This window comes from Acomys minous (assembly GCF_964271855.1).
Source record: "Acomys minous genome assembly, chromosome: 7".
NCBI lineage: Eukaryota > Metazoa > Chordata > Mammalia > Rodentia > Muridae > Acomys > Acomys minous.
Window position 1 is genome coordinate 29,850,327 of NC_140488.1, and position 16,267 is coordinate 29,866,593.

The 16,267-nt window shown below is 34.5% G+C and overlaps 1 protein-coding gene across 4 annotated transcripts in view; it reads left to right on the top strand.

The window, feature by feature from the left end:
* TENM1 (teneurin transmembrane protein 1) overlaps positions 1–16,267 on the top strand; it is an 839,058-nt gene that overhangs the window by 237,828 nt on the left and 584,963 nt on the right. For all 4 annotated transcript variants that reach the window (XM_084789577.1, XM_084789578.1, XM_084789576.1 and 1 more), the window contains one exon: positions 14,128–14,407. In XM_084789577.1, the coding sequence (XP_084645703.1) occupies positions 14,191–14,407 (217 nt within the window). In that variant the 5' untranslated portion in view covers positions 14,128–14,190. The remainder of the gene's footprint in view (positions 1–14,127; positions 14,408–16,267) is intronic.

The following is a 16,267-nucleotide window of genomic DNA, read 5'->3' on the forward strand; positions in this document are numbered from 1 at the left end:
TTCTCACCTGATGATATTTTACCACATGCATCCTACCACAAACATTATAAAACTGGTCATATTATTTCTTTATCAACCAATCTACTTAAGCTCACATGAATTCAAATTCTTTCCATCGACTGAATGTAATATCCATTTTATTTACTTAACTGTACCCAAAACCCATGTGCAGGAAAGAGGCACTCAGATGAAATAACAGGGAGGAAGCAGTAGAATTTTTGTGACATATGGCATGCTTGCTGGTGAAATCAAAGGTATGTTTCATGCCAGCTTTTTGTCTGAAAAGTGTCTTTCATTTTGCTAAGAGGCATATCCTGTGCCAAGAAACACACAACCTCATAGCCTTTCCTTTTGAAGCCTAAACCCAGGAGAGGATAGACTTGGCATGACTTGATGGAACACTGAATGCAATATGTTTGACCTATTTGTGGGTACAAACCATCCATATTATCCTCTGTATGGAAGGACCATGAGTTGTCATTAGGGTTTTAATTAATTCTGGGACACATAGATAAGTCTGAGGTTTACCCTTATCAATATAATATGCGTAAAAAAGAAACTCAGCAAATTTAAAAAAACATAGGAAAAGAAAATAAAACAGGAAGCAACCATGTGTACCAAAAGCATAGGGAAGCAGCAATTCTTTTGCAGAATAGTATCATTGCCTTCAAGGAGGTAAACTGTCCAAATGGTTCTTAGTTTAGGCCAAACAATTAAGTCTTTGCATCTGAGTCTACCACTTATGGGTTAGGGAAAGTGGTTTCTGGTGAGAAATGAAGCAAGATACCTTTGAATAAATTATTTCTGTATAATTTTAAAGAAAACATCATATTAATTATAGTACTTCAATTCCTTGAAAGATATTCCCAGGGTAAAATTATCAACCAGGTATAAAGGGACTTATATTTAAGGAGGGAGGGTACTGAGTAAATGATGGCCATTCCCATAAATATATCTGTCATTTTGGATGACTTGGTCCTCCAGATACTATAGCCAGTTTTCTTTTGATTTAGTACATCTTTGATTAGAGGTCATTCTCAAAATTTCACTCTAATCCAGAGATCTAAGAAAAAAGCATGAACTCTTAAATTTGTGACACACCTTCTCTTACAAGGTTACATCTCCTAATCCTTCCCAAACAGTTCCAGAAACTGAGTCTCAAATGTTCCTTCACATATAGATTTTGGATTACTCTCAATATAAACAGCAAAAACAATCACATAGCTATATGTAAATATCTCAAACATTGTAATTAACCAACAAGGATTCAAAATGATGATTAATATGTAATACTGGAAAAATGACAAAATAAACATGTTTTTAGAAGAATATAAAAGTATAAAAAGAAGTAGCTGAAATTTTTATGACTAAAAAGCAGAATTACAATGAAAACCTCAGTAGATAATTTCAAAAAATATACAAGATATTAAAAGAAATAATCAGTTTAAGACAGATAAGTAGATAAATAGAAATTATCTAACCAAAATAGAAAAGAAATAAATCAGAGAAAATTGAACAGAGTTCCATATGGTCAGTCAAATTTTAAACAGTATCATACATACTAACATATGAATATCAGAAGTCAAAGTAGAAATGGAGAGAAAATACGGTCTCAAAGAATTATACCCTTTAAGAAAAAGGGTATTATTTACTGATATGCATTAAAACATAAATGGGCCATTAAAAATATGATAGTATTGTGAAAGAGGCCAGATGCAAAAGAACACACATTAGGACTAGAGTGATAACTCTTGTGATAAACTGCTTGTCACTAGAGCTTAAATAATTGAGTTCAACTCCTAAAGCATGTATAAAAACCAGTGATGAGAAGTGAGGGCAATAAATTTTTGTAAGTAAATTGATGCTAATAGATTATTGTTAGGGATTTTGCTGCTTTAGTAAATTAGTGACTGTAGGTTCTATTCCAATGAACATGGAGTCACTACTACTGAGTAGTTAGCTAGGTTTCCAGTAGCAGGTCTGGTACTCCCCTTGTAGAGCTTGTCTTTATGATTTTAATCCAATCATCTTAAAATGTTACCAGTTAGGTTTTGAGTGTCTCTTTCTGGTCACCATTATGCCATTTTGTTCAAAAAGTGTAATATCACTGTTTCATAAGCAAGGCCAAATACCTACCTTTCTTCTTTCTTTGTCTCTTTGTTTCTTACTTTCTTTCTTTCTTTTTTTCTTTCTTTCTTTCTTTCTTTCTTTATTTATTTATTTATTTATTGTTTGTCTGTTTTTTCCAAGACAGGGTTTCTCTGTGTAACCTTGGCTGTCCTGGGCTCACTCTGTAGGCCAAGGTTGCCGGAAACTCACAAAGATCTACCTGCCTCTACCCCCAGAGTGCTAGAATTAAAGGAGTGTGCCACATACCTTTCACCTTTAACAGTTTCCAGAACCTGATTGGTCACTTTCTAAGCTGAAGCTGAAAATCTTGCCTAAGTTCCATTGTGGATCTAAGGACTCCCTTTGAAACTTCCAAAACACTGTTACTCTTTCTGGAGCTGGACCACTCAGATTTCAATTCTAGGTTCACTAACTGTGTCATCTTAAAAACGTACATTAAACATTCTATGCTTTTGTTTCTTCACCTGTAAAATGTGAAAAATTATCTCATTATGAAGTTTTTGAGTGTTAAATATGATTATGTATGTTAATTGCCTTTTAAAAGCCTATCTTCTTAGCATTTTTATTTTGAAAAATGAAAAATTGTTATATATTAATATTAACTACTTACAGTATTATAATACTATATAATGTCAATTAGTAAATACAATAATATATAAGAAAACTGGCAATATAAACTTATACTAGGGACTTTTCCCTTGTTCTTTTTAAATAAAATAACTAATTTACAATTTTCATGCTAAGTTCATGATTAAAAAATTTAGTGTTAACCCATATTATATATATATATGAAATAAAAGCATACAATTTAATATAAAGCCATATTTAGAATTTACATTTATCATAAAGCCATATTTAGAATTTGTATTTAATCACTATTTTATGGGAATTTTTCCAATAGTATCCTATCAGTTATGACTTATTTGTCATTTACCCACAGCAGTAAATGCCTTAGTATAAATCCCAGAGATCAAAATTAACCTCTGTATCCACCTCTGCAATCAAATCACTAAAGGGTCTATATTTTGGAACATATGTTATGTTAATTTGATTAGGTCCTTTACAGTCTAATGTTTAGCATAATTGCAAATGAGGTTCTAGCAGCAAGCAGTGAACATATTACTGCTTTCAGTTGTTATATATGAAATTCAAGAGGGTTAATAATAAAGTGCCAATTTTGCTAAACTAATGCTGAAGATTGACAGCAATAAGAGAACGTTGATTAATACTTGTTATTTGTAAACTACGGATGGAAGTGGTATCTCCAATTACATAACAGCACATTTAAAACCTATTACTTTTGAATATACTCTATTAGGTTTGATGCTACATTTTGGATAAGTATGTTAATGCTAAAATTACTATGAACTTTACAAAACCCCAATGGGTTTCATTGTAAGAAAATGAATTGAATATGGTTGTTTACTTGGGGGAATAAGCAGCTATTGTTTTTCTCCAAAGAGGAAAAAAAGAAGCTTTTACATATTGAGTTACCTTCAATTTTCTTGAAGATTGCTTTCCCTATTAAGTGGTTAGATGATCTGCATAATCCACCACAGAGGATGTGAGAAAGTATTAAGAGGCAGATAATTTGGAATTACTTTAGGGCATTGTTAAAGTTCCAAAAGCCATGAAGTGATAGAGATAGATGTCACTGAAACTCAAAGATGAATCATCATTTGCAAATTACTAAGATATAGAAGTGTGCACGTTATTTAGACAACTACCAAAACAGATCTTCCTTAATGATATTTTGGGAACTCATTTTGAGGTGTATGACACTCTTGCTTTCCCTCTAATAATGAATTATGAACTAGGAAATTTTCAAAATCATAATATAGTATCAGTCTATAGATGTTTATTCAAATTTGTAGTGTGCATATATATAAGTTTATTCAAATTTATTTATTCAAATGTGTAATATATATATACACATACATATACTCAAGGTCAGTATTATCTTAACTACAATGGAGAATACTAAATTTTATTAAACATTTTGTTTGCAAAATAGTTGTGTAGAATTTCTTTTTGGAGTCCTTCCTATTCACTAAGTGTTTCCTCTCTCCATTTGTCTCATATGAAGTATATTAATGCCTATCCAAATACTGGATATTTTAGCAAAATTGAAGAGAAAAATTAAAATACACACAGAAAAAATAACTAACAATATCCAAAAAGAAATGTAATGTCACTATTTAGTTGTAAAATTGCATAGCTTCAGATTTTCTCTTTCAAAATGACCCGAAGAGCTAGCTTATCAAGGCACTATGACAATGTCAACTGCAGCTGTTCTCACAAATGACTCAGATCAGTTTCTGCAAAAACAATTTTTGAGGTGTTACTGAGCATTATTTCATTGTAAGATTTTTAAAATTCTAATGTAATAGTTGTGAATACCTGTGATCCAATATAGTAAATAGAATTTGTGTCAATCATAGAATATCATTTCCTCGGTATGATAGAATGTCTGTGTATCACAAAAGCAGTTTCCTTTGAAATCCATCACTTTCTAGATAAGAAGACCCATTTAAAGTGATCATCCTATATCTTAAAACCTATGTAGTTATTTATGTTTTATTTGCCAAGATAATTTATTGTGTCCATTAGACAAGAAAAAATGGCAAATTCTAAAACAAATTTAATTTGTTGGCTTTCTCTATGTATTTTGGCCATCACTACAGAGAAATGGCCATTTTTATGATAGAGTTCAGCCAAAATGCAATTCATTTTGCGAATAACTAAATGAAGTCAATTAAACAGCCATTTAGCAATCATATATTAACAAATTGGTTTTGGACTTATTGTTCTTGCTTTCTATCAAATTTTACATATTTTTCCAAAGTAACTATGTCTACCCATTGCTCATGTTTTCCTCCAGCCATACTTGTCAAAGCACCATAAAATTAAAATGGCAAAGAATGCACTGCAAAAGTTAGCTGCAACAAATATTCAGAATATAAGGTCATGCTATTTGCTGCACAGCATAAGTAAAGGTTAATGTCTTTTTTAATATAAGAAAAGTTCCCAGTAGATAAATGAACAAAAGCTATAAGGAGCTCACAGGAAAAGAAATAGAATTACCAACTGTGCAGAAAGCCAAGTGTTCTGCCTCACTCTCACTTATCATCAAGCAAATGCAAACTAAAAAATGGCACTCTTAATTTACTTATTTAAAGAGACATTTAAAAACAATACTCAAAATTGGCCAGAGTACAATGAAAGGAATGTCTCACACATTGTTAATGAGAGTGTATATTATAATTTTCCAATTAACAAACTATTCAAGACTTTTGGCTCATTAATTCATGTTCTTCGAATCTACCATAACAAAACAATAAAAATAATAAATACATTCATGGTGTCCTTATAATGATTCAGTTATAATATTCATAAGTGGGGGGAATAAATGTAAATATCCAACTGAGGAATGAATGTACAAATTGTCCATGTACACTTTGCAGAGATATTTGAAGTTTTATGATAAAATTATATAAAAATATGTAAAATGCATCAGAAGGGAAGGGAGAAACAAGAAAGTCAAGAAAATTAACCAGAATGAGTGCTGTCACCTTACTTAATAGTAACATTTTGAGGGTGATTTCTCTCTGATGTTTTAAAGAATTAGTGACTATGTTACTGTCATAGACAGCCACCAGAACTTTTCCCCATTTCAATGATTCCTTAAGGAAAAAAGAAAGAAAAGAAAGAGATGAATCACTCAGTTTCATAATCTAACTGTGTCAAGCTAAAATAATGTAGGAGAACTTTATTGAGGAAAAGGTATTGGAGCATTTGCAAAGAGTTCAATAGCCCTTGCTAGCTATTTCCTTAGTACTTTGTGGTCTCCCCGTGCTATGAAAGACTTGCTAATTTGAGGCAATGTTCTATGTGTCTTTTGCTTGTTTTCTCAGTTGAATTCTGACTTCTTGGTTAAGGCTTCAACCTATAAACCTATTATGAATAGAATCAGATGATATGCATTGTGGGTAAACCAGGAACAAATTTCCACCTTGAGAGGCCAATTATGCAAAATCATATAAACAGTTTACATTATACACAGTAAGCTGAGTTTATTTATGGATTTATGAATTTTTGTGTATGTGTACGTGTGTGTGTGTGTGTGTGTAATAACAGTGAAAATAAGAGTCTATCCATTTCAAAAAGAGCTGTGAATGTTCATAGGAGGGTTTGGTGGAAGGGAGAAAAGGAAAAGCGGAAATGATATGTTGATATTATAATACCAAAAACAAAAGAAATAATTTATAAGAAATAAGATATTGAACTGAAACAAAATAGCAGAGGAAGTAAAGTGACTATTACTGAATACATATGTATGTAGATACATGGATTCAAAACTGGTATTTTTATTCCAATATCCTATAGTACATTGGAGTGTATAGTAGCAGTTCTGGGGGTGGAAAGAGAGAGAAGAGGGAAGAGCAGGAATGTTTACCAGTGCAAACCTGGGCTTGAGTATATTCCCTTTTCTTTGCAAATCAACTTCAGCTTTTCTTTCATTTCAAAGATAACCAGGGAATTTTAGAACTAGAAGAGACTTCTGAGCTAGCTCAAAGTCTTCACTTGATATTTAGAGAAAGAAGCCTCTCAGAGAAGGGATGCTGTTTCCTGGGCATCCCTGTCAATCTTCCACTGAAAGAAAATATGGACTAGTGATTAGAATTTTGTATTTCTTCATCATGTCACTGAAAGAAAATGGCAGTGAAGCAATTAAGAATCTTTCTTTTTCCATGACAAACTTATAAAAATGTCTTTTTAGAATTATCGTGCTTTCAAACTTTGTTGCATTTCAAATGTCAGTCTTTTTCCAAATGTTAAATTTGGGGTTTTTAAGCTTTATATAAAGGCAATATTTGCCCATGAATTTGAGATCTGATTTTTGAGTTTTGACAAATATCACAATTACATGTTTTCAAAGCCCTGGCCCACACAATTGTGTGCATCAATCTTATTAAAACAACAAAAACAAACAAAGCAAAACCTAAACTGTTTCTTTAATTTCTCCTAGATTAACTGACAATTTTTAGGACAAAAATGTTGTGATCGAGGGGTTATTTTCCTTTAAAAGATGCTTGGTTTCAAGAATCCTCAAAGCCTTAAAGAAACATTGACTAAGTGTAACATTCTTGATTCCTAGCTGGTTTGTAGGTGGGAATTGCTGTGATTTGAACTTTGAAAACGGTTTATAGCAGTTATATAAAATTTATCTTTTGTGTTGCTTTCTATTTCATTTCACATATATAATTTCTCATGTATGTGTTTCAAATAAACACACTGAAAGTAAATAGAATGTCAAGATTTGTGTGCCTAAAAGTAAAGATTATTATACCATGATAAATCATAGTTGCCTTAATGTAACATTAGACATTAGAAATGAAACATTTTTAGTTTTTTTAATTTCCTGTTTTATATTTGAATGTCATTATGATAAGTGCAGATTCTTAATCAATGAATCATTAATGGGAATCATTATTCTCTTGTTCTTTTTGTCTATAAAATACTTGATTGACCGTTTTCCACAGTAAGTGGTCTTATGTGGAAAATAGTTGTCTACGTCCAAATTGTACATGACAGTTTATGTTAGTAGACATCAAATTAAATGAATTTTATTGATGTAGGTTGGTTTTTTGTTTGTTTGGTGGGTGGGTGGGTGGATTGGTTTTGTTTTGTTTTGTTTGCAAGGAGGGCGTGAAAGTCTAATCCATGCTTTAAAAAAAGATGTCTGTGTATTAGAGTTTCTATAGTTGTGATGAAACATCATGTCCAAACACAACTTAAGGAGCAAAGAGTTTATCTCCCTTACTCTTACATATCACTTATTACTTTATTTCCCTTATATATCAGTTACATATCACGTTTCATCACCAAAGGCACTCAAGGCAAGAATGAAAACAGAAAGGAAACATGAAGGCAGACAATGATGATGAAGTCAAGGAGGGGGATGGCTTGCTGGATTACTCTACATGGCTTTCTCAGTCTTCATTCTTATCCTGCCCAGGACCACCAACTAAGGGGTATCCCTACCCACAATAGACTGGTTCCTCATCAAACAATCACTAACGCCACAGACAGAATTCTGCCTAAAAATAGTCAAATTTAGATGCAGGCAGCACTGACTGCCAAACTCTGCCAAGACAGGGTAAGCAAGTCCTCAATAGTTCCTGCCTCACAAATAATGTCTGTCAGATACATTGGGCCAGAAGGCTGAAGATGATGCTCCAACATTATAGAGAGTTTTGGGTGACAGTTCAGGCAGTAAACTGTCTCAGCCATTTTTTCAGTTTGGAAGCTGCTAATCTGCACTTCTGGTTCACTCAGGTATTTAAGTTTTATTCCTTCTCAAGTCTCTGATGGGGTGAAAGACCAAATAGTTTAGTCTTTCATTTAAGCTTAGTAGGTTAGGGGTTAAGATGTTTTTAGATCAAGATAGATATTTTAAGTTAATAGAGATGTGATATGATAGATATTGATCTTCTTTCAGAAATTTAGACCCAACAAGACAGGAAAGATGTTTACTTCAAGTTTGCCAAATATAAATAGCCAAATCACTATGAATGCAACATTTATATAATTCCTGATTGTCTCATGGTTCTCCCTGCTGTATGTAGTTCATTTTATCATGTGTAATGATGTAAATGTATACACCAAAAAGAAACATAATAAAAAATAAAAAATAAAAAATGAATAAATAAAAGAAAATGTTCTACTGGATTGCCTGCCTACAGTCTCACCTTATAAAGGCATTTTCTTTTTCTTTTTAAAATATAATTATTTTTTAATTTATTTACTTTACATCCTGGATTGTAGCCCCTTCCCTCGTCTAACCCCTCCCCCAGTCTCACCCTCTCTTCCTCTTTCCTCCAAGCCTCCTCTCCTAGTCCTCTGAAAGGAAGAGCTTTCCTCCTCTATCATCTGACCCCAGCCTATCAACTCTCATCAGGACTCTGCTTGTATCCTCTTCCTCTGTGGCCTAGCAATGCTGCCCTGCAGGATCAATATGGAAGTGGTTGAAGAGAGGGAACAGGACAAGGAGCCTACTATAGATGACCTCTGAAAGACTCTACCCAGCAGGGGATCAAACCAGATGCTGACACTCACAGCCCAACTTTGGGCAGAGTGCAAGGAATCTTATGAAAGAGTTGAAAGATAGAAGGACACAGAGGGGACAAGAGCTCCAACAACAGAGCTGACAAATCTAGGCCCATGAGGGCCTACAGAGACTGATAAAGGCATTTTCCTAATTGGAGTTCTGTAGGCTTTGAACTTTTTCAAACCTGCTTTATTTGTGGTTCTTTAATGCTTATACTTCCCTTCCAACTCACCTACCCTAGATAGGAGAGAAAAGAGGTTAATAAGCACAGAAGAGATAGACCTTTTTTAAACTCAGTTCCTTGGAGTGGTTCCACTGGCATAGTCGGCAGGATTCCAATAGACCAGTTAAACAGTAAACCAGTAATTCAGTGAAGATAACTGTAACTGCAGCCACTGGAACCTGGAGCAGCAGCTGGAATGGTTCTCTCTAGGAGCTTCTTGAAGTGGAATGATAAACAGCCAAGACCAAAAAAGTCCCACCTCTTGTTTTGGGCCATACATACGTGTGTGTGTGTGTGTGTGTGTGTGTGTGTGTGTGTGTGTGTGTGTGTGTGTATGTATGTATTATATATAGGTGTCATATATATGTATGTATGTATGTATGTACATATGTCCACATATATAAATATATATGTCTCCCCTGAGAGTCTGTACGAGGATGTTTATCAGTTGACAAAGACCATGCCCCCACAAGAGGACGTTCCTCTTCCAGTGGACAAAAAAAATCACCTGTTCTCTCATAAGTCTATTTTCAGCAGAAAAACACCACGCATGCTCACTCAAGTCTGTTTTACATTCCACACCTGGGATCAAAACAAAAATATGTTTCCATCTACTACAGAGTTCCCTCCTCTCAGATGACTCTAGGTTGTTTCAAGTTGCCAGCTTATTCTGAAGTTCTGCTTCTGGTACACGTTTCACTTTGCACTGTTCATAGCAAATCCATGGCCTAAAATTTAGACAACTGCATAACTTCAAAGAATAGGCCAATGGAACAGAGAAGTTAAAATTGGCTTGATAGCATAGGTCTCAACAGATTTTCAATGGCAGTGGGAGTACCAGTGTTGCCAGTGAACAAATAATCTAAATTAAGCACAAGCTTTTCACAATATCTTCATCTTTTTGTACAAGTGCAACATTTGTGATAGAGTAATTTCATTTTAACTTTATTCCAGAGTTCTTCATTTAGCTACCTTGTAAGTTCATTTAGTTGTGAGTTCCCTAGGGATAGAGTCTATGCTTTATTCATTCCTACATTCTCCCCAGTACCGCTTGAGCACATTCAGTGAGCATGTATTCACTGATTTTAAAATGTTCTGATTGTTTACTATATACCATTATCCAAAGACATACAGCAAGAAATGCAACAGATAAGGCCTATAGACAATGAAAAAAAACAAAGTATTTAGCATGCCATTTGTTGATGAATTCTTTGAAAGACAAAAAAAGGAAAATGAATAGTGTCATCTGGGGTAACTTTTCAGTGTCAGGTTGCCCTGAGGTGAGAAACAGAATATTAGGACAGCTACAGTTCATGAACAGAAGGAAAATATCAGGAAATGAGTTTCAAAAGTGTAAGTTAAGGCTCTTGTAGGCCCTTTTAGGCTTTTGTCTTTTCGTTTAGAGTATAGGACACCATTACTATTTCAGAACATAGAATAACATGGAAAATTTATTATCTTAGTCAATGTTCTATTGATGTGAAGAGATGCCATGACAATAGTAAATCTTACAAAGGAAATTTTAATTTGGGAGAGCTTACAGTTTCAGTGGTTTAGTCCATTATCGTCCTGGTGGGAAGCATGGCAGTGTGCAAGCAGACATGATGGTGGAGAAGGAGCTGAGAATTTTACATCTGGATCAGCAGGAAAATCTAGAGACACTGGGACTGGCTTAAGCCTTTGAAACCCCAAAGTCCATCCCCAGTGACACAATTCCTCCAATAAGGTCACATTTACCCCAACAAGGCCATACCTCTTAATAGTGCCACTCACTCATCATCAAGCATTCAAATCTATGTGTCTATGGGTCCATTCTTATTCAAACCATCGCACATATATCAAAACTTCTACTCTGACTATGGTAAAGAAAGAACTGCTGTCATAATACAATGGTGTAAACAGGAAAACCATTAGGAGGAAAGTCACAGTATTCCAGCTTGGAAATGGGTTTGTCCAAAGTAGTACTGAGGATGTAGATAAATATGTTTGGATTCTATATGTTTTTCAAAGATGATACAAATATACTAACTAATGGAAGACATATAAGATATGAAAGATGATAGGAAGCAAGAATGGCTTTAACTTCTTAAGTACATCTGAAGAAGGGACAAACAGAAGAACAGTTTTGAATATACCAAGTTTCAGAGAACTTTCTAGATAACTATATGTAAATACTCAGAAGCCAGTTAGATATTCAAACCTGTAGTGGAGGAGACAGATCCGTGCTGGTACTAAAAATTGAATACATACCTCTGTATAGGCAATGCATTTAGAAAATTATATAGATAATTGAATTGTGAGATGACCTTAGATTTAAGCACTGCAGAATCGACAGTGTATACATACATGTAGCAACAATTAATGAAATACAGAGACCATGAATTTGAAAGTGATAAGGCTTACATGAGAAGACTTGGAGGAAAGAAAAGGAAGGGAGAAATGATGTAATTATATTAATCTCAAACAGTAAAAGAAGTTTAAAAAACTGTATCTGTCTTCTCTCTCGGGATGCTAATCTCTGATATTAATGCAAAGAAATCTAGGTATATTCCTAGAATGTTTATAAAATTTATATATTTGTATATTACATAGTTTTTAATATGTATTTGTTTAGAATACTACTAAGTAGTGCTGCAATTATGGCATTTGTAAAGGTCAGGTCTTACCTTCCAGAACCTTAACATTTGGTTAAATAAGTCTTCAACATATAAAGTTTTGTTCATACTACAAAGTAGAATGAACCATTTAGCATCAGTTACCCATGAACTTTAATGAAGGATTTATGTTTTGTATTTGCTTACCATAAATGTAGTAGGGATCTGAATCTGTGATTTACTATACATGATGAAGGAACCATAGTTTACATGTTGCTAGGTTTATTTTAAAATACATATGATAGATCCATTCTTGGGGTTCAGAGAAGTAATATCAGTCCTTGTGATGCTAAGACAGGGGGATCATAAATTTGAGATTTTTGGGTTACACAGTAAGGCCTTGCCTCAAAAACACCTAGAAACCTACAAGAAGAAATTATGATGGGCAGATCTGGGCCCAGGGGTCCTGCTCAAACTATGGCACCAGCCAAGGACAATACATGCAGTAAACACTGAACCCCTACCCAGATCTAGCCAATGGACAGAACATTCCCCACAGTAGAGTGGAGAGTGGGATATTACTTTCTCACATACTCTGGTGCCTCATATTTGACCATGTCCCCTGGAGGGGGAGGCCTAGTGGCACTCAGAGGAAGGACAGCAGGTTACCAAGAAGAGACTTGATACCCTATGAACATATACAGGGGGAGGTAATCCCCCTCAGGAACAGTCATAGGGGAGGGGAATAAGGGGAAAATGGGAGGGAGGGAGGAATGGGAGGATACAAAGGAGGGGATAACCATTGAGATGTAATATGAATGAATTAATAAACTATGTTTTAAAAAATGCCTACGGAAGCCAATCATGGCACTCACACCAGGAATCTTAGTGGTTGAAAGGATAGAGGACAGAATCAGTGTAAATGAGGCCAGCCTGCAAGATATAGTGAAATCCAGGCTATCGTAAAATACAGATTTTAATAAACCTTTTTAGACAGGGCAAAACCTGCCTTAAAAACATAAATAAACAAATTGGATGATGTGGTGAAAATAGTGTAGGAATCAATACTTGATTTTAAAATAAATATTTAAGCATTATATGAATGAAACAAGTTGCAGACTTATGGCAGTAGCTAAAAATGATGGTAAAATAAATATAAAGAAATCAGTTTTTCCTATAATAGCAATTTTAATGTTCCAGATGACTTTGGCATCTTAAACGGCACTTGATCTCAAAGTGCCTGTGATAAGTAGGGCAGCTAAGGTCTTTACAAGCCCTAAGAGCTTCAGCAGCTCCTAGCTTTGCATTAGGGATAGGGGATTCAGTGGTTTATCATGAAGCTCGATATTGCTGTTTCTAAACCCAATTTAGATCCCGCTGTTCCTATACTTGTGTAATCACTAGAAATGTTGTTTACATCCTCTCAGTATGATGACAAACCATAATTTACCACCACCTAGGTCATTAAAAAATATTTTGCAGGCCTAAGATTCAAAAGCCACAATATCGATAGAAGAAACTCATTTTCCTCAAGGACACTATATTTCATGATATTTGGTAGATGTCCCTCCACTTTCGCAAAGCTTCCTATCCTCAGAGTCCTAGTCTTAAATATAATATTAAACCAAAGGCAAAGAATGTTCATTGTGGCTGTATTTTCCCTCACTAGTTTTGTTTCAAATGTGAGCTGTGCTTCGTTAATATTTATACTCTTGGCCACGTCCAAATCTCATAATGTTTTCTAATCTAACTACTGTCTTTAACATTAAAAACACACTCTCATACCACAGTAGCATTGCCTTTTTGCATTCCAATGCAAATATTTTTATAAGTTCTTATTTCACTTAAAGCGTTTCTGATGCTACAACTTCTAGCTTCATCCTAAATGCTTGACAATGTATGCATGTAGCACTGAGTGTTATTATTGCCTCTGGCTAGCTTCATGTCATCCACTTTGTCTTTTGCTTCACACCTTTGATAGTATTAGCAGACCAATTGTGACTCTGATAGATGTGTTTCCTTGCAAAAGGACAAACCTAAAAAGGCTCCTGTTTTTCACTCTCTTCCAGGACTGTTTTCATTAAAGAACTTCCTTATCCTTTTTTCATGAAACTGAGCTTGCTTAATCAGAGATGGAGCAAACAGACTGCAAACCTTATCAGCCTCTGTCCAAAGTCAAGCATGAAATGGATCTAGCTTATACCAGTTCTTCTGATGAGAGTGAAGATGGGAGAAAACCAAGACAGTCATTCAACTCGAGGGAAACTCTGCATGAGTATAACCAAGAGCTGAGGATGAACTACAATAGCCAGAGTAGAAAGAGGAAAGAAGTGGAGAAATCTACTCAAGGTAGGTTTTTGTTGGATTTTTTTGTAACTAATATTATTTCTCATTAGTGAATGTTCATATGCATAAACCTATGTATCAAAACCAAATTTGCTGATGCTAACTGGTTAATAATTCCTACTGCTTACATATGCTCAGTGAATCTGTTCCACATGCACACCCAGCTGAGGTTGTAGGTTCCATGTGCTTTTTACAGATTATGCATGAATTTGGATGCAACAATCCTCTTATCAGAGCTTTTAGAATTGGTCTAATCCTACAAATAGCCATTTAAAGACTAAAGGATTAAATAATTTACAGTAAGATGTAAAATAAGCAGCTAAGTGCTTTTCAAGCCGTTGCCCATATGGGACAGAAGTCTCAAATAAATATTCAGCTGCTGAAAAAGTGACACAGGCTAGTAGAGACCACCAAACAAAGGGTTATAAATTCTATGGAAATAATGTATAAGTATTTTACAACATATCTTAGAGGGTAATGAATTATATTGAGTTTCCTTTTTAAAAATACTGATATATTTTTAGTTTATTCATTGGCTACTCTAGAGTCTCAATTATGTAAGGCATAATAGTTCCTTTAAAAATTAGGGAGATAGAAATGTAATTTCTATTTTTTTCAATTAACTACATAGAAAATATATTTATATTGGTACAGATTATTTGCTAGGGGTAAGTCATACTAATATTATTCTTAAACAAATTTATTCATCAGGCACAGTGATCCTCAAAGTGTATACCCCTGACTCAGTAGCATCAACATCAACTGAGAATTTACTAAAGATTCAAACTATCAGAACCCACCTTAGAAAACCTGGGTTTGAGATCTATCTGTCAATTTACAGTTTTAAAAGGTTCTCTGGAGAATTCTGATTCCTCCAAATCTTTCTTTCAAATGACTTCAATGATCGCATTTGTTTTGCAGATTTCCAAATTTACATTTTTATTCAACCAAAACATCTTTCATAAATTATAGTTGTAAATGTGCAGTCTCTCCTACCTGATGGTCATTTCAAAACTGATAACATATCAGATACTCTAAATTTGATATAACTAAAAGGAAGGGGATCATTCACTACCCTTAATTGTAAACTCATTTACATTGTTAGATATTGGCTAGTTCATGTTTGTCCTTATTCCAGTCAGCCACCAAAATTTCTATATGTGACACATTTCTTCATCCAGTAGAATTGATCTCAAATCTACTCTTACTGTGTTTCACTGAGATTTTAAAAAATAAATCTAAATGATCTGCTTGTATCTTCTCATATTCCCCTTCACCCTTTTGTTGTGGTGTTAACCTATTTCTTGGCAGTAGAAAATGTCGGGAGGTAGAAGAGATACAAAAGATAGAGCTAAGTGCCTTATGCATGTGGAGTGAGCACTCTTCCACCCAGTTACATCACACAATCCACACTCTTCAAATGCCGATCCTGGCTGACTTCCTTTTTCTTTGTTCCCTATCATTCACAGCCTAACTTAAAAGCATCCTTTACTCCCAACTCTCACTGTAACTCTATCACTAAGTTTTTACTTTGTGTAGATGACCAATCTCTTCTTCCATGAAGTCTAAGTGTAGTGTTGTTGTTGTTGTTGTTTGAGACGGGTTCCTCTGTGTAGCCTTGGCTGTTCTGGACTCACTCTGTAGACCAGGCTGGCCTTGAAATCACATACACCTGCCTGCCTCTACTTCCTGGGATTAAAGGTGTGTGCCACCACACCTGGCATCTAAGTGTATTTTATTTGATCTCTCACCTCTCATTATAGATATTTCTTTCCCTCCTGTATACCAATGAGGATGAGGATCATGATTTCTTCATTTATCTGTTTTTCTGTAAAATTCACACATATGACCTATGATTGCCTT